At 36.1% G+C, this 23,161-nt stretch overlaps 1 protein-coding gene across 1 annotated transcript in view; it reads right to left on the bottom strand.

Annotated features, from left to right (window-relative positions):
* ASCC3 (activating signal cointegrator 1 complex subunit 3) overlaps positions 1 to 23,161 on the bottom strand; it is a 263,437-nt gene that overhangs the window by 21,526 nt on the left and 218,750 nt on the right. The window contains exons 34-36 of the mRNA XM_026844284.1: positions 21,062 to 21,173; positions 20,672 to 20,806; positions 490 to 714 (exon numbers count right to left, since the gene is read on the bottom strand). Of these exons, the coding sequence (XP_026700085.1) occupies positions 490 to 714; positions 20,672 to 20,806; positions 21,062 to 21,173 (472 nt within the window). The remainder of the gene's footprint in view (positions 1 to 489; positions 715 to 20,671; positions 20,807 to 21,061; positions 21,174 to 23,161) is intronic.

The raw sequence follows: 23,161 nt of genomic DNA on the forward strand, positions 1-23,161 counted from the left end.
CTATCTTTTCACAAGCTAGAGAAAAACCTCTATTTTCTCCTGAATCACATTTCAAAACATGTTTTATTTATGCTTAGCAGTGACTACAGCACTTCTGGGTGCTATAAAGGTACCCATGGGGACAGGTTCTTGGGGGTCAGCATAACAATCTGCAGGGAGCATACCCATGCAGGAATGACTTATATACAACATTGCACGATACAGAGGTAGAAAGCTGTTGCACGTGAAAGAAGTAGTGAGCCCTATGGCAACGGATGCCTCCAACCAGAGTACCACAGTCTTTTTTCGTAAGTTTGTTTACTTCCAGTTCTGTAAAGTGGGCAGCTTTATGGGCATCTAGTTCCTCCCTATACAAAACAGTATCATACCGTGTGGTAACAGTTCCCCACCAGATTGCAAGAAATCTTCAGATCTTTCCATATTCAAAATATCACAACACACTAACAATAAATAGTAAACCAACAAGATTTAAATATTGAATTACTATACCTGACATATTCTAATTGCTTGGTCCAGCACTGTCTTTGTATCAGTTGCATAGTCTGGACAAGGCAGCATGGCATGACTGAAGTGGGCTTGCAGTAGGAGGTGTGTTTTTGTGTGTGAACTGTCAAATGAATGGGGATTGACTTCAATTGGAAGATGTTTTGCCAGTTCACTGTTCATCTGGTCTTCATTGTGTCTCACAGGCAGATCTGTGTACTCATCAGCATTCTTTAAAAAAAAAAAAAAAGAAAATTAACCACTGTAATTAACTGCAGAATAATTATTATTCCTTATTGAGACATTTAAGTTACTAAAGTTAGGTTTCATTGTTAAAATAGCAGCATTTTAGTGTTTAGAAAGCATACTTATTTATCAAAATCATGTGTGTGGGAAAACAATAGCTAGTAAAACATTCACAAAAATTCACACAATTATAGGTTTTAGGTTTTTTTAACATAGCTGATTTTAACATTAGAGAAGAAAATAAAAGCAGTGATGTAAATACATTAATTGGATGGACTCAGTATTTGAGATGACCTGCTACTGATATCCTACCCTGGTTGGCTTACAAAAACATTGTAAGGCCAACTATAAAGAAGTCAATAAATCACATTTTCAGTTTTCAGCGTTTCTACTTTTCTTTGTATTCACAATGCAGTGGGTTTGAAATAGCTCTGGTAAGGTTCTTTTAAAATATATTTTCAATATTTTGAGCTGTCAGTGTCTAAGCAACAGATGATCAGTGATCAAAGCAAAGAACAAAATTTTAAGTAGGTGCTGAAAAGTATCCTCTCTGCTCCAGACTGGGAGTAATACCATTTATGTCAAAATGAAAACTGTCTAAGGACTTTCTCACTGTTGCAAAGAGCTGCTGCACACTAACAGGTAATCTAAATGTAGTTATGAATAGCCACATCCTTGGGGCTGAGAGGAACAAGTATGACTGTTCTAGTAGCCAGAGCAGAGATGTGTGTTCTCCTGCTAGGGAAATCCAGTGTCTCTGAAAGAAAAAAAAATCAACAGAAGCATCCTAAGAACTATAATTTAGGCTGAAGAGTCAGCTCTGTGACTTAATTGGTAATTTTTTTTTCTTCACAAAATCATCTTCTGTGTGTATGTACATATTATTTAGAATGAGAATGATCTTTATAAAGTATACAATTTACAAGTGAAGTAAGAGTTTTACAATATGTGATATCTTTTCCATCTGTAATTTAAGAGAGTGTATTTCTTTTGTCATAAAATATAAAGCCATTTGGGTAGCCCGAAGGGCAATGTCTTCCGAGCTATGGGCTTAACAGAGACCATTAAATTAAATGTTCAGGGTTTTACATTCCTCTTAAACTATAGATTCGGTATTATGCATTTCAGTCTTCAATCTCCAGTCGGACTTCCTGCAAATCCATATTAATGAAATATTCACAACAGTAACCAGTGCAGAGTGAGGTAAAGAAAAATGGCAATTTTAGAACACCTAATAGAACTACCTAATTGACTTGCAAAGTACCATATCCACTCATTAATACCCTAACACATAGAACCTTTTTTGACAATTCCTAAAACCAGTTATACAGCTGTTTTTCACCTACTTGAAAACTGACAGCACAAAATTATCTATTTTCTTTAATGGCGCAATGAAATGACACCTAAACTGTGATATGAATGTAAAAGGAAAGGCAAGTATTAGACAATTTAAGATTTGGAAAGAAAATCAGAATGTCATTAATTTATTTCATATCTTGACTGCAGATTAGAAGTGAAGACTGACTAAAGACAACTGCTGCTTAATCCTGGATGTCTCTGCTAGATCTCTTGTGAAAACTGTGGTCATTTATTCTCTGAACCTAAGGTCACAATCTTTTTAAGCCCTATAGAAGGCTGCATGTTTGCTTCACTCTTTTTATTTAACTGGCTTCTCCTTCAAAGATATTTTAACGAATATTTACCAAGGAGATTTTTTACTTAGTTTTGCTTTGCAGTTTAAAGTATCAGAAAGAAGAAGGATCAGTCAAGTCACTCCAGACCAATTGGTACTCCTGAAAATGCGTTTTGCCTAATTCTTCCTCAGCACATGTTTTATTTACCTCCAAAACACTCCTCTTATTTTAAACAACTTGCCTACTTAATTTCCTGTTTGTGATCATTGACTGTAAGTAAGTGAGGTTCATTTTCTTATCTGCATCATGTAGGTAATTAAAGGAAATTGAGAATGGGTAGTGAAGCTTTTATACAACTGAGAATGAAGCTGAATGGAGGGCACCGAGGTCAGCAGAGTCCATTATATTTTTATGTGAGAGGCCAGTATGTCTGCCCTGTCCTTGTTTGCTTAGTGTAGGCTGGACAGACTACTAACTGCAAATCTGTTTCTCTGATTTGCCCAGCTGTCCTTGAATAAAGACATCTTCCATTGCAAAATGTTAAATGACAGTGATTGACAACTCTGTGATGAACTCTGCTTGTAACCCCCTGCTACTGTTTTCAGGTTGCACAAGAAAAGACAGAATAAAGAAACATCCTTTGTAATCACCTCAAATGGGCCCTGCTGTTCCCTCAATATTTCTTCATTTTAGTTTTACTTTTCAATGTGAATCTCAATCTGTTCTGCGAAGGCTATAGCTTCAACTATTCCACACAATATATAATACATATTATTTTAGTACATTGTATCTGAATACTGTTGTTCCCTGGGTGAGGAAACAGATTTAAATTACGTATCAATCATTAATCTTTATTCTGAAGTCAAGAAACTTAATACAAACTTTAATTGTTAAACCACAAAGCACTGCTGTGCATTTGCCACTTTCCATTTTTCCTCTGTTAAATCAGGAATATGGCAGCCCATGTGCATATAATATGCTTACAAGCACCTGCATAGTTAAGTGTAACTTGGAGTATACCAGGAGATAACTAGGAATTTTAGCTATGGGTTCTGCAATCATGCATTTGTTAGTCATGTCACATCTCTCTTTTCTATAGGTCTGTGATGGACTTTCCCCGTAATGTCTTCTTCTGGGCATTAGAGACTGCTGCATCATTTCAAGGCTGTAAAAGTCCTCTCAGACCTACATTTCAACCTGTATGCGATGCAGGGTCATACAGGAGATGGTAACCTGCTTTGCCGGTGAGAAATGTCACAAAGAGACCTGCATAAACTTGATAGTTACATTTTACAAGGCCAAAGGGCTATTCTGATAATTGAATTCTGTTTCTTCCATAACACCAGCCAGAGAATCATCTTGGAGTCTGGTCTGCAACATCATGTTCCAGATATGCAGCTTATCATCACTCTTTATTTAAACTGTTAGAACTGTTCTAAAAGTAGACAACTCATCCCATTTTAAAATATATCCTTTGCAGTTTTCTGGTACTATGAGGCATTTGAGGAGTCAGACAGAATTAAAATTTAAATAAGGCATCCAACATGGTGAGTACTATGCTTTGCAGTGTCCATAAGGTTAAGAAAAATAAAATCAGGTTTGCTTTCTACCCACAAAATGTGTAAGTTTGGCTGAAATTACTGATTTATAGTGAGAGCTGAACTATAAACTTATACCACAATGTAAACCTTTTGAGATATTTAAAATCTCAAGTAATTACATCTTTCCATCTGTCTACAAGAGAGAAGAGGGAACTTGTGGACCATAGAGAGAAATGGAATCAAGGTGAGCAACTAAAGTAAACTTGAATATTTTAAGTTAAGTTCAGTCATGGGAACAGTAAAACTTATAAAGTTAATGAGTTCTAGACTTTAAAGAGCAGTTGATTAATTTGTAACAATGAGGGTCTAAACCAAACCAAAAATAGTTTCGTACATTCCAGAGTTGAACCAGTAGTCTTTTCTTTAGCAATGCTGTTACAGAAACTGCCTTAGAACTGTCTGCCTGCCTGCACATTCCTTTTCTTTACATAGATACAGTGAACCCAAACACACCATATTTTCAACTTAACTTGCAACACGTTTTGCTATCTTTCAAGTTTCTGAGGTAGAAAAAAACAAGGGAAAAGCATTCCTAGAAAATTTGATACCAAAATCAACAGTTGTTAAACTAAAGTATTAAGAAGTCTTGCAGTAAACTAGTACTAAAAGTAACTACCAGAATAATAAAAAAGGATGAGGATCATTTTTAGCTAGTACAGTAATCACCTCCTCTTCACCTGAACCTTGGTTTAAATTAGAACTTCTGGTAGTCTGAATACATACTGAAGGACTGCAAAAATCATTCACTTGTGCATAGAATGAAAATAATGAGCTACAATAAATAAATATGGGTTTTTGTTTAGCTGTTCTGCAATTAACACTAATAATATGTCACGAAGTACATTTTAGTTCTCTGCTATCAGAAGTTCAAACTTACACCAATATGCAATTTATTTTTCCAAGTGAAAACAGCATATTTTGATCTTTAAGTAACTGGATAGGCAAATATAAGCTCAGCAATAATATTATTATATAATTGGCTTTTGTCTTTTGTTCCACTGTACAAAGCACTACAGAGTATTTTAGTGCAACATCCTGACCTGTCACTTCCACGCAGTGCTAAAGTGTATAGGAAGTAGCTGGACTCCAGTCTTTAAGGTAATCTGTAACTGTGCTCACTTGGGTGATACCTATGGGACACCCTTAGTAGAGGACAGAGAAAAGTAGCATGGTCAAAACAGAGAAATAACAAGCACTGATTGTGAGTAGCTAGGTAACTGGATAATAAGGTCTTGTAATAGATTCACAAATTCTAAATCTTTCTTTGAGGATACTTCAACTTCTGTACTTAAAAACATTTGAAATGATTTCTGGTTTGTATATATAAATAAATATATCTCAATTCATGTGCTCATAAAAGTCTCATTTGACCCTGTTAACTCTATTATTAGGGAAATAAAAAAGTTGCTTAACTGAAGTTCCCAAGTTAATCTCTCTTTGCCCATGGTCTTCCCAAGAAGCCCATATTATGTGACACAATAATGACACAAGTATATATTATGAAAATTATTTAAATTAACCAACATATTTATACTATATTTTATTGTCAGATTTTCAAGTGTGAGTTTGATTTATAAGAAAAGACATTAAATTTACACAGATGTATCCTGGTAGGCAGCTGGAACACAAACAAATTTATATTCAGAAAATTAATAAATTAGAAAACGTGCTTTTTTTAAAAAAAGGAAAAAAGGCCAAACTGACCACATACTTAAAAATTGTATTTCAGCTCATACCAGAAAGTAAAGTAGATAAAAAAAAAAAAAAAAGGAACTGGAGGAGTTCTTGCTGGATTAATGCTTGAAAATTGTATCTGTGTGAGTGATTCCATTATAAACTCCTACTTTAAGGAGTTTATTGGTAGCCTATAAATGTATATGCTTTGGTCTCAGTTTTATAGAACATAATTCAAACTTTGAAAGTTTAAAATGTCTGGGTGTTTTTTTACTCCTAGATATAAAAGGTCTAGGAAAATATCCCAGTTAAAGACAGTTATAAACATAAATTACTAGTTACAAGTTTTAGGAACAAACGTGATTCATGTTTTCAAGATTCATATAATGAAAAAAAAAAAAGTAATTTCTACTAGTTTATTGAAGCTGCTATATAACACAGGGATATTTAGATGGGAAGCCCACTTTTAGACAGCAGACACAAAGAGCTTCCTCACTCTGTTTCACACATGTAAAAATATACTTTTAAGACAAACTTTGCAGAAGTGACATTCCAGATTTTTAGGGCAGCCTATCAGGCTCTGCTAAGCAACAGAGCAGGCTGAAGTTCTGCAGAGATTCTGAAGAGTGGCTAACATGATGCAAAAAAGTAAACAAAAATTATCACGCAATACTGGAATATATTTACTACGTGATACTGTAATTCATCAGAGACCATTTCTAAGTAAGCTTCTTGCCTTCATATACCATATAACATCTTTCCCTGTCAACTGCATGTGTATGTGTCAGTGCAATCAAATGGCATCCAGCATGTTAGAGCCAACCCTGCAGTTCCTTTCCCACAGGTTTTCCCATCCCTTCCTTCTGAGGTCGGAGGCAGGCAGGGAGGAGGAGGCAGAAAGCAAAGCCCTTTTCCAGCCCCTGCACCACAGGGCACAGAGGAGCCCTGAGCCATGGCCCCTGGGCCACAGCTGGCCCTGGCTGCAGAAAGGGGACTCGCTCTCTGACACCAGTGCCTCCCACTGGGGACTCTGCCTGCCCTCACTCTCCACTCCGGCTTGGGAATGGGAAAATGATCTTCCCAATTCTCTGGTACTCTGTTGTAGTACTCTCTCTGATTTTGGAAAAATGACAGGAGGAAAATAGATATGCGTAGGACAGAGCAACATCCAAGGGATAAGGGCTGCTCAGTATCTTTTTGAAACAAAGACAATTTTTTTATTTATTGGGTAATTAGTGGTTAATGAATTTTTACAGATAAAAGATATGTGTCAAAAAAAAAAAAAATCCAAATTGTAAAGTTAACCCAATTACCTAGGTAGGAGCAAAATAGTAAGGTTGGGCTACCCTGGGCTCTGTCCCTAGATTTAAGACTTAACCAGAGTTGGCACTGGAAATTTCCAGTTGAGCATGAGAAGGTGAAGAGATAAAGTTGTAAAACTCATCAACATGCAACTACGTAAATCTATTACTTAAAAAAATTAATTTATAACTATCTTTCAGGATTAAAATGGGCACATTTTCAGTAATGGGAACAACAAACGTAGTTTATAAGCACATAAAAGTTCTCACAATTATAACAAAGTTCTCATGTTAGTGATCAGAGAAATCATACATCATTGTATTCTCAGACTTCTTACTTTAAACAGACATGTGTTTGATTTTTGCTTTTAAATAGCTGCATATGATAAACACCACAAATTTCACTCACAGACATCATAAAAAATACAAGCTAGGGTAATGAAACAGTTGAGTGATCACTTAAAAACACCCTGAAGGGTTTAGATTTCACAAGTTCACCTCTTACTTAAAACATCCAAACTACAAACTACTGATGACATTCCTGATGGCCAGAGGTCAGGAGTCTGAAAGACCTTTGCCACTGCGCACAGAGCAATAGGAGGTCAGCAATATTAGCTACCAGTAGCAGAGAGTGATCTGGCAAATCTGGGAACTTCTGAAGTACAAAGTTAAATTACAGACCTCTGCTTCAGTATGGAGTTGCTAAAAGAAAATGCAAGCGTGTAGCACATGTGGGAGGGAGGATTATATAAAATAACAATAATTTGACATGGGAAAAAAGTTCTTAAGACTTCTATACTAACATGAAAGTTGGTTTCCTTTTTTTTTTTTTTTTTTTTAAGTTGCCTAAGCATATCAGAGAAGCTAGGTTTCAGTGTACAGGAAGATACAGTAATAGATAATACAATCACTGCAATTGGTTTACCAAATGGTAAAAAACATAGAAACATTCTGTTTCAGATTTTCCAAGTTGCATACTTTACTAAAACATATTAAAATGAGGTATGAATTAATGATTTTAAGTCTTAAGTGTCACAATCCATATTTCATAACGTTTCAGATCACAATTGTAATTCAGTGCTACTTTTTTGGCCAGTCCTAATAAAAAACCTGTACAGCTTTCACAGAGGTGAATTTAGTTCACTCTGGGGTTTTTAAGTTAAATTATTGATTGTAAGTAAGCCTGTAACACTTGCACAGTTTAAAGAAAAGAAATCCAAAAGAAGACTAAAGTAGGACAAAAATAAGAGCAAACATCTGAAACTGGTATTGCACGCACATTATTCACCGAGAAAAAGTTACTTTGACCATAGCAAATAAATATAAATGGAATGGTATAAATTGCATTTATAAAGAGAATTATAGTGATGTGAGAGAATTATTACATTTTATCACTGGTAATGGTATATTTGAGATTTTCGCCTCTCCAAGATGCCTGACTTTTCCTATCACTTTTCATGAGAACTCTTTGAACCTGCACATTCTGAATGCATTATCATCACCCCATTTTTAAGAATCTTAATACCTAGATGGGGCAGTGACCCACAACTTTCTTCCCCAGTAATCTCAAGTCACATTATAGGAAAGATTTAAAACCAACTGGTTTTGGCTGTACCGAAACTAACTATATTGCACTAATAAAGAAAAGCTTTTCAGTGCATGAACTCAGTAATGTGCTAACACAAAACCGGGAAAATTTCTCTGAGTATACATTCAAAAGTCTGATTGTCATGAGAAATCTACATCAGTTCCATTTGGACGTTTGTCCACAATTTGAAGATGAGCTTGGCTGAATCAGCTGGCTCAACTACTGATTGAAATGATGATAGCAATAAAAATTGTAATAGCAAATCTTGGCACACAGCTTTCCCTGGGAAAACGATCAGTCATTTTCCATCTTTGGCTTTGATCCTCCATTGGGATCTTCTAGTGCAGAGCCCAGATCCAGGGAAAAAGTTAATAGATCTCTGCATTAAGTTAATGCTACCCTGCATGGAGACTGGAGTAAGCGCTACTAATTCTTTATGTGAAATGGGGCCCATACATACTGTATATGTTAATGGCAAGCTGTAAAAGCTCTGAGTGTTGAAAACTGAATTTCAGATCTGCTGACCTGTGGCAGCTCCCCTAGTGGGAAGCCACAAATGCACACTGCTGCATTTTTGTACTGGATTAAATTCTGCATCTAGACTACTATGTGACCAGAGACAAAAGGGAATAAAAAGTTCACAGGCGTGAATACCTGTCATCATGTGGTGAAATGACTAGCAGCCTCTGTTCAAGAGAGGCTCAAGTCCAGAATAATAGAAGAACAATATGAACTGGCAGAAATAGATGGGAAACTTGGAAGGTGCCTACACGCACAATGTCTTTTCAGCAAGCCAATGCCACTGGTCTCACTCTGAGCACTTTTAAATGAAAATAGTTTAAAATAATAATAAAAAAACACAACTGTAAGAGGAAGTGACAGCTGCTACAAGTAAATTTCAGTAAGGGTAGTTCCCTGCTGATAAAAACTGACACATCTCCCCTCATTTTTACGTAACTATGTGGATTAACATTGCTTGAAAATCTAACCCGAAGTTTCAAAGAACTCAAGAGCTACAAGGTAATGCAGAGATGGAAGATCCTAATAATTACAAGGGTGGGGAAGAGGGATAATCACTGTGGAAACCAAAAAGTCAGTAAAAAGTCTGTTAAACAAATAGTTAATCTGTCAGTATTCTGGTATGCTTGAATTGAAGAAGTTCTGTCAACACTTCTGTCATGAATGACCAGAAGTCTGATACAGTGATACAGATACATGGCAAAAATGCCCTTGTACCACACTTGATGATAACAAACCAGCCTATTACCTGAACAGGACATACCCTACATTACTAGGGCAGATCTAACCCTTTTTGGATGGCAAGTGTTAATTTTTCTTGGCGATGTTCACTGAACACAAATTTGTGAGAATACTGTAAACTCAGTGTTCCTACACAGTTTTATACCACGTCTTTTTCTACCTATAAAAGCATTAATCTAAAGTACACTGTAAGCGCTGTATTAAAAAAAACAAAATTAAAATGGAAAGATATCTGATGATTAAGAGAGTTTCAGATATTTTGCCTCTCATGTAAAGTTTTAAGAACTTCTTTTAACAGACAAAGAAAACAGAGATTTTCAGTACCAGATGTCTAGGAAGATCCCATTTGGATTTGAGCTACTTAAATTTGCAATCATGTATTTATACATCTAACAGAGCTTCTGTTTCCCCTAGAATCTGAAAATTAACTAGCTTTGTAGCATCTTCCTTGATCTGCCACCCGTGCCCTGAGGATTAGAGACTCCACCTGAGCTTGTTTTACAAGCATAACAGAAAAAATTAATCTCTGCTGGCAGCGATCCCACTGGGATACTGATGAATAATGATATCCCTCTCTTGCTGCCCTCTCAGTCCACTAGAAAAGCCACTCTAACCCAGCAACGTGGAAACTGCTGAAACCATTCCAGCTGTGGATTAGCAGGCAGTCAAGCATCCATCTGTTCTGTGTGAATCAAGAGACAGCAAACACGCATTCTTATAGCTAAAGAAGTATTAAAAATTAGCATCTTATATGACTGCACATAGTAAATATTAAGACAATCATATAAAAAAATCTATTATTTACACCTCGTTCACATTTGCTTGCTGCCTTAAGTAAATGATAAAATAGTTGGAAATAATCTCATTAACCTACAGAATATTGTGCATTCAATTATCTAATGTTTAAGATAAAATTTCTTAATATTGTATGCATCAGTTGTACCTAGAAATATTTTGTAAGTAGACATGCATACACACACTAAATAAATATAAGCAAACATAGTACCATGCCTTCACCTTGACAGGAGAAGGATTTAAGAGACCTGTTGTGAGAGGGATTTTAGTCCCCTTCTCACCCTCTGAGGTGAGAGGAATAGACGAGATATTTCATCTTTCTGAAAACTAGTAGTTTGAATAATCTGTGCTGGCTTGCTAGTCTTTTCCACTGGAAGACAGAAAGGCAAGGCAGTGAGAAGTAGGCATGTGGGCAACCCAATCAAACTGGTGATGTCTGATTTGACTCTTCCACAGATACATGATGATCTACTACAAATTAAGGAAAGTTGTATTTGAGCATCATCCCAGATAAAACTACTTAGAAAAGTGCATAATTTGACAGTTTCTACATACAACGATTCCAGTATTTTGCCAGATTCCTGGCCCACATTCATTAAGCTGCAGAGGTGAAGAAAATTTGCAACTGTTCTCTAAATGCAAGCTTACTATGCTATACCAAATTTACAAATATATATATATATATATATATATTAACTTTTTTAAAAGCTGAGAAAAGTTTTGGCCTTTTGGTAACAAAAATCACTCTGTAATTTTAACATTATAGGTAGCATGAGCTACCTATGTAACTGTGAAATAAAGCACCTTGTAAATACGAGGCAAATAATAGGAGAGGATAATTTATTAAAAAGATAACAGGTGATAATACATAAAATCAACATTGAAAATAAAATTCAACCTTCTGAAGCTAGCCAGGTTCCATCAGGAAAAAAAAAAAAGAAAAAGAAAAGAATGAGACAAAGAAAGAATCTAAATGTAAATAGGAAAATACAAGTGTCAGATACTTCATTAAGGACTGATCAGTAATCCTCTTATGTCCTTTTTTTTTTTTTTTTTTTTAAAAACTGCTGTGCTAAAGGAACAATATATACTGGATACCAATCTTGTATGATGCAATTATTTCAGCCAAACCAATCCTTACCCTAAAATTTGTGTTCCAATCAGAGAACAAGCTACAAAATGCCATTTTGTAGTTTTGTCTGAGCAGTAACTTTTTTGCTGACAGAGAAAAACATTTGTGTGCCTTTAAAACAGCAGTCAGTAAGGCTGAGTTGATGTCACTAAGTGAACTGAATTGTGAAAACAAATTCATCAGCAATATAATTGTAACTGCTGTAATTTATAGTACAACAGGATAATTCTATAAAAAGTAAAGGCAATAACTAGAAATCAGTGAAGACAAAAGAACTGCAGGCTGCAGAGAGCCTAAATTTGCCTGTTGACCTTTAATTGCGTATTGAGAGGCACAAAGCACGTAGAACTTCTACTGACTTGCTAAAGGCACATGGAGCTTGTAAGAATGCCTTCTGGAGTACCTGGGGCATGAGAACCCACAGCCATTTAGCACAGCATCATTGCCTATTACAAAATGTTCTGCTTTACCTTAATAAAGATACCATTTAGAACTTTAGTTTTGTTTCAACAGACACAAACATTATTTCAACAAATATACTGTATATTTGAAAACAGATCCATATGACATGGCTGCTGAAAAAAAGCCATTTCATTTTCAATATGAATACTTTGCAAAGTACTGGCTGCATGTACACGACTATGTATAGCTTGAAAACTTGCGTAATGATGATTCTAACTGTCAAGTGGTAAGTAAAACTTTTGTGCTTAAATAAAAAATAAATAAATGGTGTGTGGTTGAATCACCTCCAGCTTTAAGCAGTCAGCTAAACCATGCTATCGCTGAACTTGCTTCTAGCATATATACCAAGGACAAGCATTGATTTGCCACAGATGGCAGCCAATGTTCACATTTGGAAGCACAAGACCAGGACAGTACTCCTATCGACCCTAGCAGATACAAGTGTAATAGCTTTCTGGCTCATCAGAATAGTTTCATTGGTATACATGAGTGTTTTGCTGCTATAACTGCATCTTAGCTCCTGTTAAAGGACTTTATTTCTTCATTTTTCTGACAGAAACAGTTACTAAAGCAGCTGTTTGAAATGGGGATATAGCCTCAGGCTACTGGCTTCCACTTCTACAGCTATATATACTTTCACAGGTTTTTCTGTGGATGCTGCACTGCAATAAAAAAAAAATTAAAAAAAAAGAAAAAAAAAAGTAAAGATAATGTATTATTTCCAATATAACAGTTCTTGTCTTATGGTCTACCTGATGCTAGTATGTCAGAAATCTTCAACTTTAAAGTAGGTTTTATTTTCAATTTCCTGAGTATTGATTCTGGTTTTTATAAACTCCAAGTAATGACAGAAGTTGAGTAAGAAGATTAGAGGAAAAAAAAAGGAGATCTGTTAATCGGAGATTAGAAAGTCGTGTGTACTGGAGATGGGAAGGTTTTATATATTCTGGTTTTGAATGTAGTTTTATCTTATTGATGCCATAAAAATGAAAGGCTTATGCCATGTTCAGTTAGCTGTCAGTAGTGGGCATTATCATCTTGATTTACAAACTGTGCTTTTTTGGAAAAGCAGGCAATATACAATGCTTTCAAACTAAAAATCAAACAATCATTTGGAAAAAAAAAAAGAAACAATGTGTCATGATGTTAGAAAAAAAAAATCACTATATTCAAGTACTACAGCAACATTCAAAACTGCTCCATCTACTGGGACTAGAGAAAAATCAAGACAAATTTAATGTGTGAGTATTCATGTGTGTAAGTACTTTCTGCTAAGTACAAGATATTTTGAATATACTGGATATAGATGATGAAATCTGGATGCTATTAAAATTCAGTGTAGCATTTTGCTTTATTTTCATGAAGCCAAATACAATTTTCAAATTTAAACTATTTTATTAAACACACTGTGATACTATCTAGATGTTACAAGTGGGAACTGAAGCACAAATGTCTTAAAATATTAAAATCCAGAGAATATAAACTGTATAAAAGTTAAGAAAACGATCCTGGAAACGCCTGTGTTTACAATGAAATTTATGCATGGAACAGTCCTAGGTATGGATTTATTGTGAAGAAAAGATTTAACGGTAAAAGGTAACAGTTTTCTCCTATTATAAAGGGTCACTAAAACATGCATAATGGCTGAGGCCTGTTTCTATTTGTAGAGTGGCCACAGCAGTCATGTTCACATTGTTGAGAATGCAAAGATAATATATGTGAAATCAAATATGGAAATTCTTTAAAGGTTAGCATGTAACATAATTGCTTTTCATTTGAGATACAGTTTACATAATAAAGTATTTATATTCTTGACACTGAAATGCCATATGTAAAAAGAATAACATAATACAGTCTTGCTGTACTCTTATCCCTTGAAGAAAACAGTAGTAGCACCTTTATTTCCTTCTAAATTAAATGCAAATTTCACAGAATCACAGAATGGTTTGGGTTGGAAGGGATCTTAAAAATCATCTAGTTTCAACCCCCCTGCCATGGGCAGGGACACCTTCCACTAGATCAGGTTGCTCAAAGCCCCGTCCAACCTGGCCTTGAACACTGCCAGGGAGGGGGCAGCCACAGCTTCTATGGGTAACCTGTGCCAGTGTCTCACCACTCTCACAGGAAAGAATTTCTTCCTTCTATCTAATCTCAATCTGCCCTCTTTCAGTTTAAAACCATGACCCCCATCCTATCACTACACTCCCTGATAAAGAGTCCCTCCCCAGCTTTCCTGTAGCCTCCTTGAAGTACTGGAAGGCCACTATAAGGTCTCCCTGGAGCCTTTTCTTCTCCAGGCTGAACAACCCCAACTCTCTCAGCCTGTCCTCATAAGGGAGGTGCTCCAGCCCCCTGATTGTCTTTGTGGCCTCCTCTGGACCCGCTCGAGCAGGTCCATGTCCTTCTTATGTTGGGGGCCCCAGAGCTGAACACAGCACTCCAGGTGGGGTCTCACCAGATTAGAGGAGGAGGATCACCTCCCTCGACCTGCTGGTCACACTTCTCTTGATGCAGCCCAGGATACAGTTGGCTTTCTGGGCTGTGAGTGCACATTGCTGGCTCACAGTCAGTTTTCCATTCACTACTACTCCCAAGTCCTTCTCCACAGGGCTGCTCTCAATCCACTCATTGCCCAGCCTGTATTTGTGCTTGGGATTGCCCTGACCCATGTGCAGGACCTTACACTTGGCCTTGTTGGACTTCATATGGTTTGCACAGGCCCACCACTCCAGACTGTCCAGGTCCCCCTGGATGGCATCTCCCTTCCCTCCAGTGTGTCGACCGCACCACACAGCTTGGTGTCATTGGCAAACTTGCTGAGGGTGCACTCAATCCCACTGTCTGTGTCACCAACAAAGATGTTAAACAGTGTTGGTCCCAATACCAACTTCTGAGAAATGCCACTCATCACTGGTCTCCACTTGGACACTGAGCCCTTGACTACAACTCTCTGAGTGTGACCATCAAGCCAATTCCTTATCCACCAAGTGGTCCAACTGTCAAATCCATGTCTCGCCAGTTTAGAGACAAGGATGATCTGCAGGACAGTGTCAAAACTAGGAAATTACTTAGAGTGATCTGATTTTTTTCTGAAATGTCTGACAGAAAACTACTTTAATATAATACGTTTAAAAAACCAAAAGCAATGTTTCTGCCCAAGGCTTGCCAAGAAAATATTAAACAAAACAGCTCACATAAGCTTGTTCTTGGAAATATTTTTGTAACTTATTAATTCCTCCTTCCCTGGCACCTAACTGGAGATCAGCGGAAAAGACGGTTTATCACTGAGTCAAAAACCTTTGTGGCCCCTTCATGGGAGACTGAACAAACAACTTTAAGATAGAATCCTGCTAAGGAAATAACATTATTTTAGATTGAGAGTGTAAATATTCACAGACTCGCATATCTCCCTGGTTAGAATAGTATGTGACAACAATGATGAACAAAAAATAAAGCTATAGGTAAACTGAGTTACCTAGAATCTCATAGTACAGATACCTAACAGGTAATGAAGCACAGATAAGTGTGAATAACTACTCTTTTGTTATCTATATATTTGGGATGGAGAGCTCCTGTTTCATGAATCTTCTCCTCTACTTTCCAAATCCGCTACTCCAGTAACACCAGATTTCTTCTGAGTTCCAAAATACTTAATCTAATACAAACCAGTGTAACAAAACTATGTCAATTATCCAATAGAAATATAGGGAAGAGTTATGTGGATACCAAACTTAGAAGTCCACGTTTTTATCACAGAAAGATGGATGTGTATGTCCCAGTGTAACACAGATACCATGCTGTTCTGTCTCCAAGATCCCCAGTTAGAAAGAAACACAGCTCTCATAACCAGTTTACATGAAAGACAGCAGTAGGCACAAGAAAACCAACTAGTTCTCTCTTGTAGGTAGAATTCAAAGAAATAAGGGACAACATGCAGATAAAAAAGGGCTGAAAGATGGTTCTGCCCTTCACTCTCTGGTACGAGCAGATATAATGAATGCTCTGTAAATAAGAATATTAAATAGATGAGTGTAGTAACAAATCACCAAAAGTCATTAAGCTAGTGGATCCAGTCACCACAGTCCTGATCCATCATCAAGACAGACCTCCTTTCCTCAAGGTACAACAAACCTACATTTGTTTTTTAAAAATATTTGTGGTGACTGATGATTTAGTACAGAAAATGACAAAAACTTCCCCAAAGTATCTCTCCCTGTTTTTTAACCAGACCTCTGTTCTAATCTCTGCACCTAACTTTCAGAATAAAAGGAAACCATCTTTAGGTACCTCAGGGAAAGCCAGCCTGTCAGTAATAATTCATGAACGCTTTTTCATCAATAATATTTAATGCAAGAAGCACCATAACTCAATAGTGATTAAGATCATTTGGATTACTACTGTCTGAAGCACGGTTAGGAAAGTTTTAAAGAAAGCTCTATGGAAAAGCATAAAACATTTTTTCTCAGAAAAATTATAGGTCCACTAGCACAAGTCAGTTACAAAAGTAACTGAATGTGAACTTCAACTGCTAACTGCAAACCCAAGACAGATTAAACATCTCAAGTACAGATTTACTGAAATGAGAAGGGAAAGCATGAGGGAATTGTACCCCACCTATTTGTATTACTTATTACTTTATACTTCCAACATAACGGCAGGTCTGTTCCCACATGCCGTGTTCCTTCATGTTATGGATACTTCAATCCCCAAATGATACTGAAAAAAAATCATTTGGTCATGCACAATGTTGGCAGATGATAAAATGAAAAGATAAAATAAAAACAGAGAAAAGAAGATACTGGAGAAGACTATGAATGGCCTTGACTACTAAATGGAAACAAATCTTACTATCAGGTGACTTTTTTGAGAGACCCATTAGCAGTAGAAACAGGATGACTCCAGTCTACTTTTTCATGTGAGTTGCAAAGATTCACTGATAATTAATTATCAATGGTGATAATTATTTGGTGATAAATATCAGGTGAATGAACCTGAATCTTGAACAAATGGCAAAATATCAGTCTGGAACCCCAAATCCCTTTAATACTATAATAAATTTTTGAATTCTTGAATGCAATTTTGCTTTTTTCCTGGTTTTGTTTTAAACACACTTCTGCTCCTTTTGAAGTTACACATTGACAATTTGGTAAAAACCTGTAGATATCCCATTTCACACCCACAACATCAGTATTTTCTTTGTTACAGTTGTACACTTCTGCCTTCCTTATATACATCAGACAACTTCTAAATGTGTAACAGTTTGCAAGGTTATAAACAATGCAAATGCAAAAAAGACCCACATGTCACATCTACAAAATCCTGCAACTGCACTGAGAAATGTTTTGGACAGTTATTCTTAAATAACATGTTCTGAAACTAAAAACTTAAAAAATGAATGATCAGCAGAATAATCACAATTATGTTTTGCAGTGATAACAGGCCTTTTTGTACTATAGCTACAGCTTGCAGTCCCAGCATCATTAAGAGATTCTTCAAATTACTTTTTAAATATCCTTTTCCCTTAGGATTTTCACTTATACCTAATTAGACTACTTACCCCATGCCATGTAATTCCCCATTGCCAAAACTGCTAAATGCTTCAATAAGAAGGAGGAGGGCACCAGTGGAGCAAGGCAGATGTAATGTCATTGGTTAACAATAGAGGTGTGAAGCAACTGCCGTAATTATAAAACTCATTAATTCACAGTGTTTAGGAGAAAAAAAAAATCCTTGGCAATAACTCTGTTGAAACGGCAATTCTTTTCAACACTACATCTGATTGAAAAAAAACTTTCAATTTACACCTTCAGCAAGAAAGAACAGTAATTCCACTAGTAATTATGAAAATCAACATCTGCATAAAAAAGAAAAATTGTCAGCTATAATGGCATCCAGCATTCATACATCTTTTCATCTTTCAAATTGACTCATGGCATATTTTGACCACTAAGCAATTTTATTTTTAGTCTCATTTTTCTTAAGACTGTAAATGGATAACTTCCAAGACTATATTTCCAGAAAAAAAAATTAGAAAGATTTAAAGCAAGATTAATGAATTTTAAATTTTACAGTCTCTGCCCAACAGCAGTGTCCTAGGTTTTGTCTGCAACAGAAATATTTGCCGTTTACCTTTGTGCTTCATGGATGCAAGCTGTTTAAATGGATTAGGAGCTATGACATGAGAGACAGCACTAGATTCTGCTTCCATCATTCATCTTCCATAAGCTGATCAATAGTTTAGGCAGTGTCATGCAATGTCCCCCATTTCTGCTAGTGCTATTCTAAAAATTCCCTGTCCAAATTTTCTGAAAAAAATTTATGAAGTTTCTAGGTAGAGGAAATTTTCTCTAGAGAGAAGAGATTTTAAAGAGACATCAGCTGGAGTAAAGCTTTCACCTTGATTACTCAACATTATATTATTTAACTTCTGTTCACTAGTGGGCATTTATTTTAAAAATTTCAGTTATTTTACACACATCATATATAGAAATTGTGGTTGATTACCATTTTGAATTCAGCTGAATACATTGATTCTAATTTTATATAATTTGCAATGTTTTCTGACAACAGAACAACAGATATTGTAGGGTCAGTGATAGCAATTCCGCTATTTAGGCTGTCTAACACTTTCCATTATAAAAGATTACTGTGGCCTTTATTTCTGAGCTGTAACACTTTGAATGGTTGCAGCAGGTGATTTAAATTTAGCAGAGTGAAAGTCTCTGTACTAGAAAAGTGGCTTTCCTAGTGTCATAAAATGCTGATCAGGTTTTGCTGAGATGCAAACTGTTGAATAGCACTATTTTTATTTTTCTTCTTGTGTTTCTCCTCAGAGAAGTTTTGGCAGCATGTCAGAATCACAGAATCATTCAGGTTGGAAAAGACCCTTGGGATCATCGAGTCCAACCATCAGCCCTACTCTACAAAGTTTTCCCCTACACCATATCCCCCAACATTGACTCTACCACCTCCCTGGGCAGCCTATTCCACTGCCTGATCACTTTCTCTATGAAATTTTTTTCCTAATGTCCAGTCTAAACCTCCCCTGTTGCATTTTAAAGCCATTCCCCCTTGTTCTGTCACTAATCATCTCTGAGAAAACACCAGCACCAACTCTCTACAATGTAATTTCAGGTGGTTGTAGAGATTGATGAGGTTTCCCCTCAGCCTTCTCTTCCTCGACCTGAACAGTCCCAGCTCCTTCAATCGCTCCTCATAGGATTTGTTCTCCAGGCCCTTCACCAGCTTTGTTGCCCTCCTCTGCACTCGCACCAGCACCTCGATATCTCTCTCGTATTGAGGTGCCCAAAACTGGACACAACACTCCAGGTGTGGCCTCACCAGTGCAGAGCACAGGGGGACTATCACCTCCCTACTTCTGCTGGTCACACTATTTCAAATACAAGCCAGGATGCCGTTGGCACACTGCTGGCTCATGTTCAGCTGCTTGTCAGTTAGAACCCCCAGATCCTTCTCTCCCAGGCAGCTCTCCAGCCACACCTCCCCAAGCCTGTAGCCATCCATGGGGTTGTTGTGGCCCAAGCGCAGGACCTGGCACTTGGCCTTGTTGAAGCTCATCCCGTTAACGTTGGCCCACCGATCCAATCTATCCAAATCTATGTCAAAACAATAAGGAATATAAAGTAACATACCTAAATATAATAAGATGGGACTCTAGATCTTGAAGTTAACACTTGGAAATCAGAATATTAAAGAATTTAGGCCACTTGAATAACAGAGACTATAATCATAAGTGGGCAGAAACAAGTCTTCCTGGATAATATTCAGGCCCTTCTTTTCAAATATGTGTGTGTTCACAAGTGGAGTTATACCATTATGAAAAAGATTTTGTAGATATAGCTACTCAAAAAGAAAATGGAGTAAACCCTGATTCTTTTATGATGAGAATGTAATACTACCATGCTGGACTGTACACTGTGTCCCCAGATTTGTACCCTAAAATCTTTTTCCTTGCATTGCACTTCTCTAGTAGTCACTAGACTAACCATATGATCTGGCATTATTGCAGGTTATGACCTCAAGGACTATAAGGTGGCTGGGAGAAGGAAAAAAAGGCATTTTAGGAAACAAGTCTTCCCCATATGTCTCCCTTACTTCTTAAAGCTGCTGGATCTTCCAGATTGTCCCAGTGCAAAGTTGGCCCTGGTACAGATTTAGGATGTTGATGCAGTTATTATTCTGGCATTTTAGTATTATATATCTGACACACTGAGTAAAAAATAAGTATCAGATTTGTATAGATCATGAACATTATAAAGGGACATAAGAAGAGAAACAGGTGTATACAGTAATTTTGATGTACTGATTAGATGAAACAAAGTAACAAAAATTATTCAGGTACATAAAACAACAAAAAATGAAATTACAGATCAGGGAAGAAAGACTTTTCTTAATTTGGGGTGGTTTTTCATATACTTGTGTCTTCAAGAGTGTTGAGTTACCTATTTTTAAGTTAAGAAAATATCAACACTTACTGTCAGAATTAAGAGCAATTCTTCAACGTTGCTTTCAGGTTTCAACTGATCTTTGAACATTCCAATAGTTGGATGCTTCAGATAGTAATAGGAAGCAATGCGGCCGTATGTCAGAGGTTCAATACTACGATTATCCTGTTAGAAGAGGAATCAAACATACATGGTTCCTACAAAACTGTAAAGTATTTTAAGACTACTTTATAAGAAAGAAGCAAAAATGATTTAGCATCATAATTCAGTTGCAACCCCAATTCAGCTCACTTTTCAACCTAAGTCTTACAATTACCTCCATAGTAATATCTCAAGTCAGGAGCATGTATGTATCTTGCTGTTTCCAACATTTAGGAGCATGTATCTTACTGAATGTTGTAAGGCACAGATTAGTCTTACCTCTCCAATTTCAATACAGTAGGAGCATTCCAAATCAAAGAGAGATTTCTCAACAAGGCTTGAGAGGTACTTGTTCATAGTGTCATGGCTCACATCATCCAAGTTATAGTAACTAGATAAATCGAAAACACATGCATTACAAGAATATTTTTTACACTGAAGATTTTTAACAATAACATCTTGTAGAAAAACTTACAAGGCTGCTATAATACATGCACATACTTGGAACAGCAAACATCCACATTAAACAATTAAACATAGAAATATTCCCTTATATAGTCTAACAAGTAATCAATGATTCTTACATGGTTTGTGGGAGTAACCAACATAATACAGGCATGTACATATGGAAAGATGGTAATTGATTCGTCTATTAATAGAAAATTTGATACAAACAGAATTGGACTGGCTGCATTTTGTTAGTGGGAAAATTTTTCCAATTTCATATTTTCCTGATCACACAAGTATGAAAGTGAACAAGCAATATTAACACAATAACAGTATTTCAATCTCAAGAGAAAAGAAGAAAACCCACCAAGGATAGCAACTGTTCTTACATCCTAGAACTCTGAAAAAAACTAGGCATATAGTGACATCTCTTGAAAACGTAATCTTATACCAACCCAAATGTTGGTGCTTGTTGTTGTATTTCCCTGTAATGTTATTCTCAAAGTTAAAATTAAAAAAAGGAATAGGGTATTTGTCAATATGGTTACTTCATATGTTCATTTTCAGGCAAAACTGTTTAGGTAAACTATATATAGTAACAATGGTAATGTATAGTAACAGATGGTTATCTGTTTAAAGGAAAAATGTTTATAAAGTGTGCCAAAACATAGTTATGCCAGCATATGAAAAAGACTCAGTGACTGAGGTCTGTGCTCCTTAACTGTAGCAGTCACTTAAGCTGTATTGTAAGACTCTTATTCACACATACTAACATAATTTTAGAGAGTTTTTACCTAGAAAACTCCATATAAAAATGTATTAAAAACTTGTGTTCTAGATTCAACAAAGGTCTCAATTCAGAAAGTAACAAATAAGTTCATTGAGCAATAAAGAAAAAATGAGCATGCTCAGAAAGTTTAAAAATTCTGAATTTAAGCAGAGCAATTAAATCATACAATTTCAATGTGGAATTCAAACAAAAAATTTGATCATTTATTGAAATGTTAAAAAGCAGAGTAAAAAAGGTTGTCCCTGCTCATTTAATTCTGTAAAACGCTGTTGCACAAATAACTACTGATATTACTGCAAGGATGAAAGATGCTTCTCTGTTCATTCCAGCTGCTTTACTACAATTTCCTACTGTTACAATGTACTTGGCATCTCCACTGGAAACCATACCGCATGCTGTAATGAAGAGTAGGTTCTTTCAAGTGTTATTTTGTGCAGGTGAACATCAGGCTGAAAAACAGTGTGCTGAGATTCATTTTAGCTGCTTTTACATAGTTACAGCTACACCTGAGTTAGTCTTTTTAGCTCCCTTTGCTGCCAATGGAGAGAAAGGTGTGCTTGTAGAATGATACTCATCTGAAGTATTTTATGTATCTGCTTTAGAATGAGGTGAAATGTAATCACTAACTAAAAAAAAGAACTTTAGACAATCACTTCAGTTGTTAAAGCTGTATTTGGTCATATGAATCCCATTCTCACTGAAGGTCTATTTTGTTTACTGTAATGCTGCTGTTAGCGAATTTCAAAAGATGGAATTGCATTTTTATATACAAAAAGCATCCTTCCATGACTGTTTTCTTAACAGAATCTGATTTTCATTATTATTTTCTTAAACAGAGTTGTTAACATTTATCTGTTTGAATAGCAACAGTGTAACTGAAGAAAGCCTCCACACTGAATAGCAGTACAGTCATTTCCAGATTTTTTCCCTTGTTATTAATCCCTAATCATAGAGTTAAGTCTCTGATGCTTTGAATGTTCACTTATATTTGGGTAACTACTACCATAAGAAAAAGATTTTAAAAATCTGTTCTGATAGCAGGAAACAGCTACATTATACAACAAAGTATATATATATGGCAGTGGTATATTCGACTCTGTGATATATGGGTTTATGACGAGATGATCTTAAATACTTAAAAC

Source organism: Athene cunicularia, assembly GCF_003259725.1.
Source record: "Athene cunicularia isolate RWA chromosome 3 unlocalized genomic scaffold, athCun1 chr3_part1, whole genome shotgun sequence".
NCBI lineage: Eukaryota > Metazoa > Chordata > Aves > Strigiformes > Strigidae > Athene > Athene cunicularia.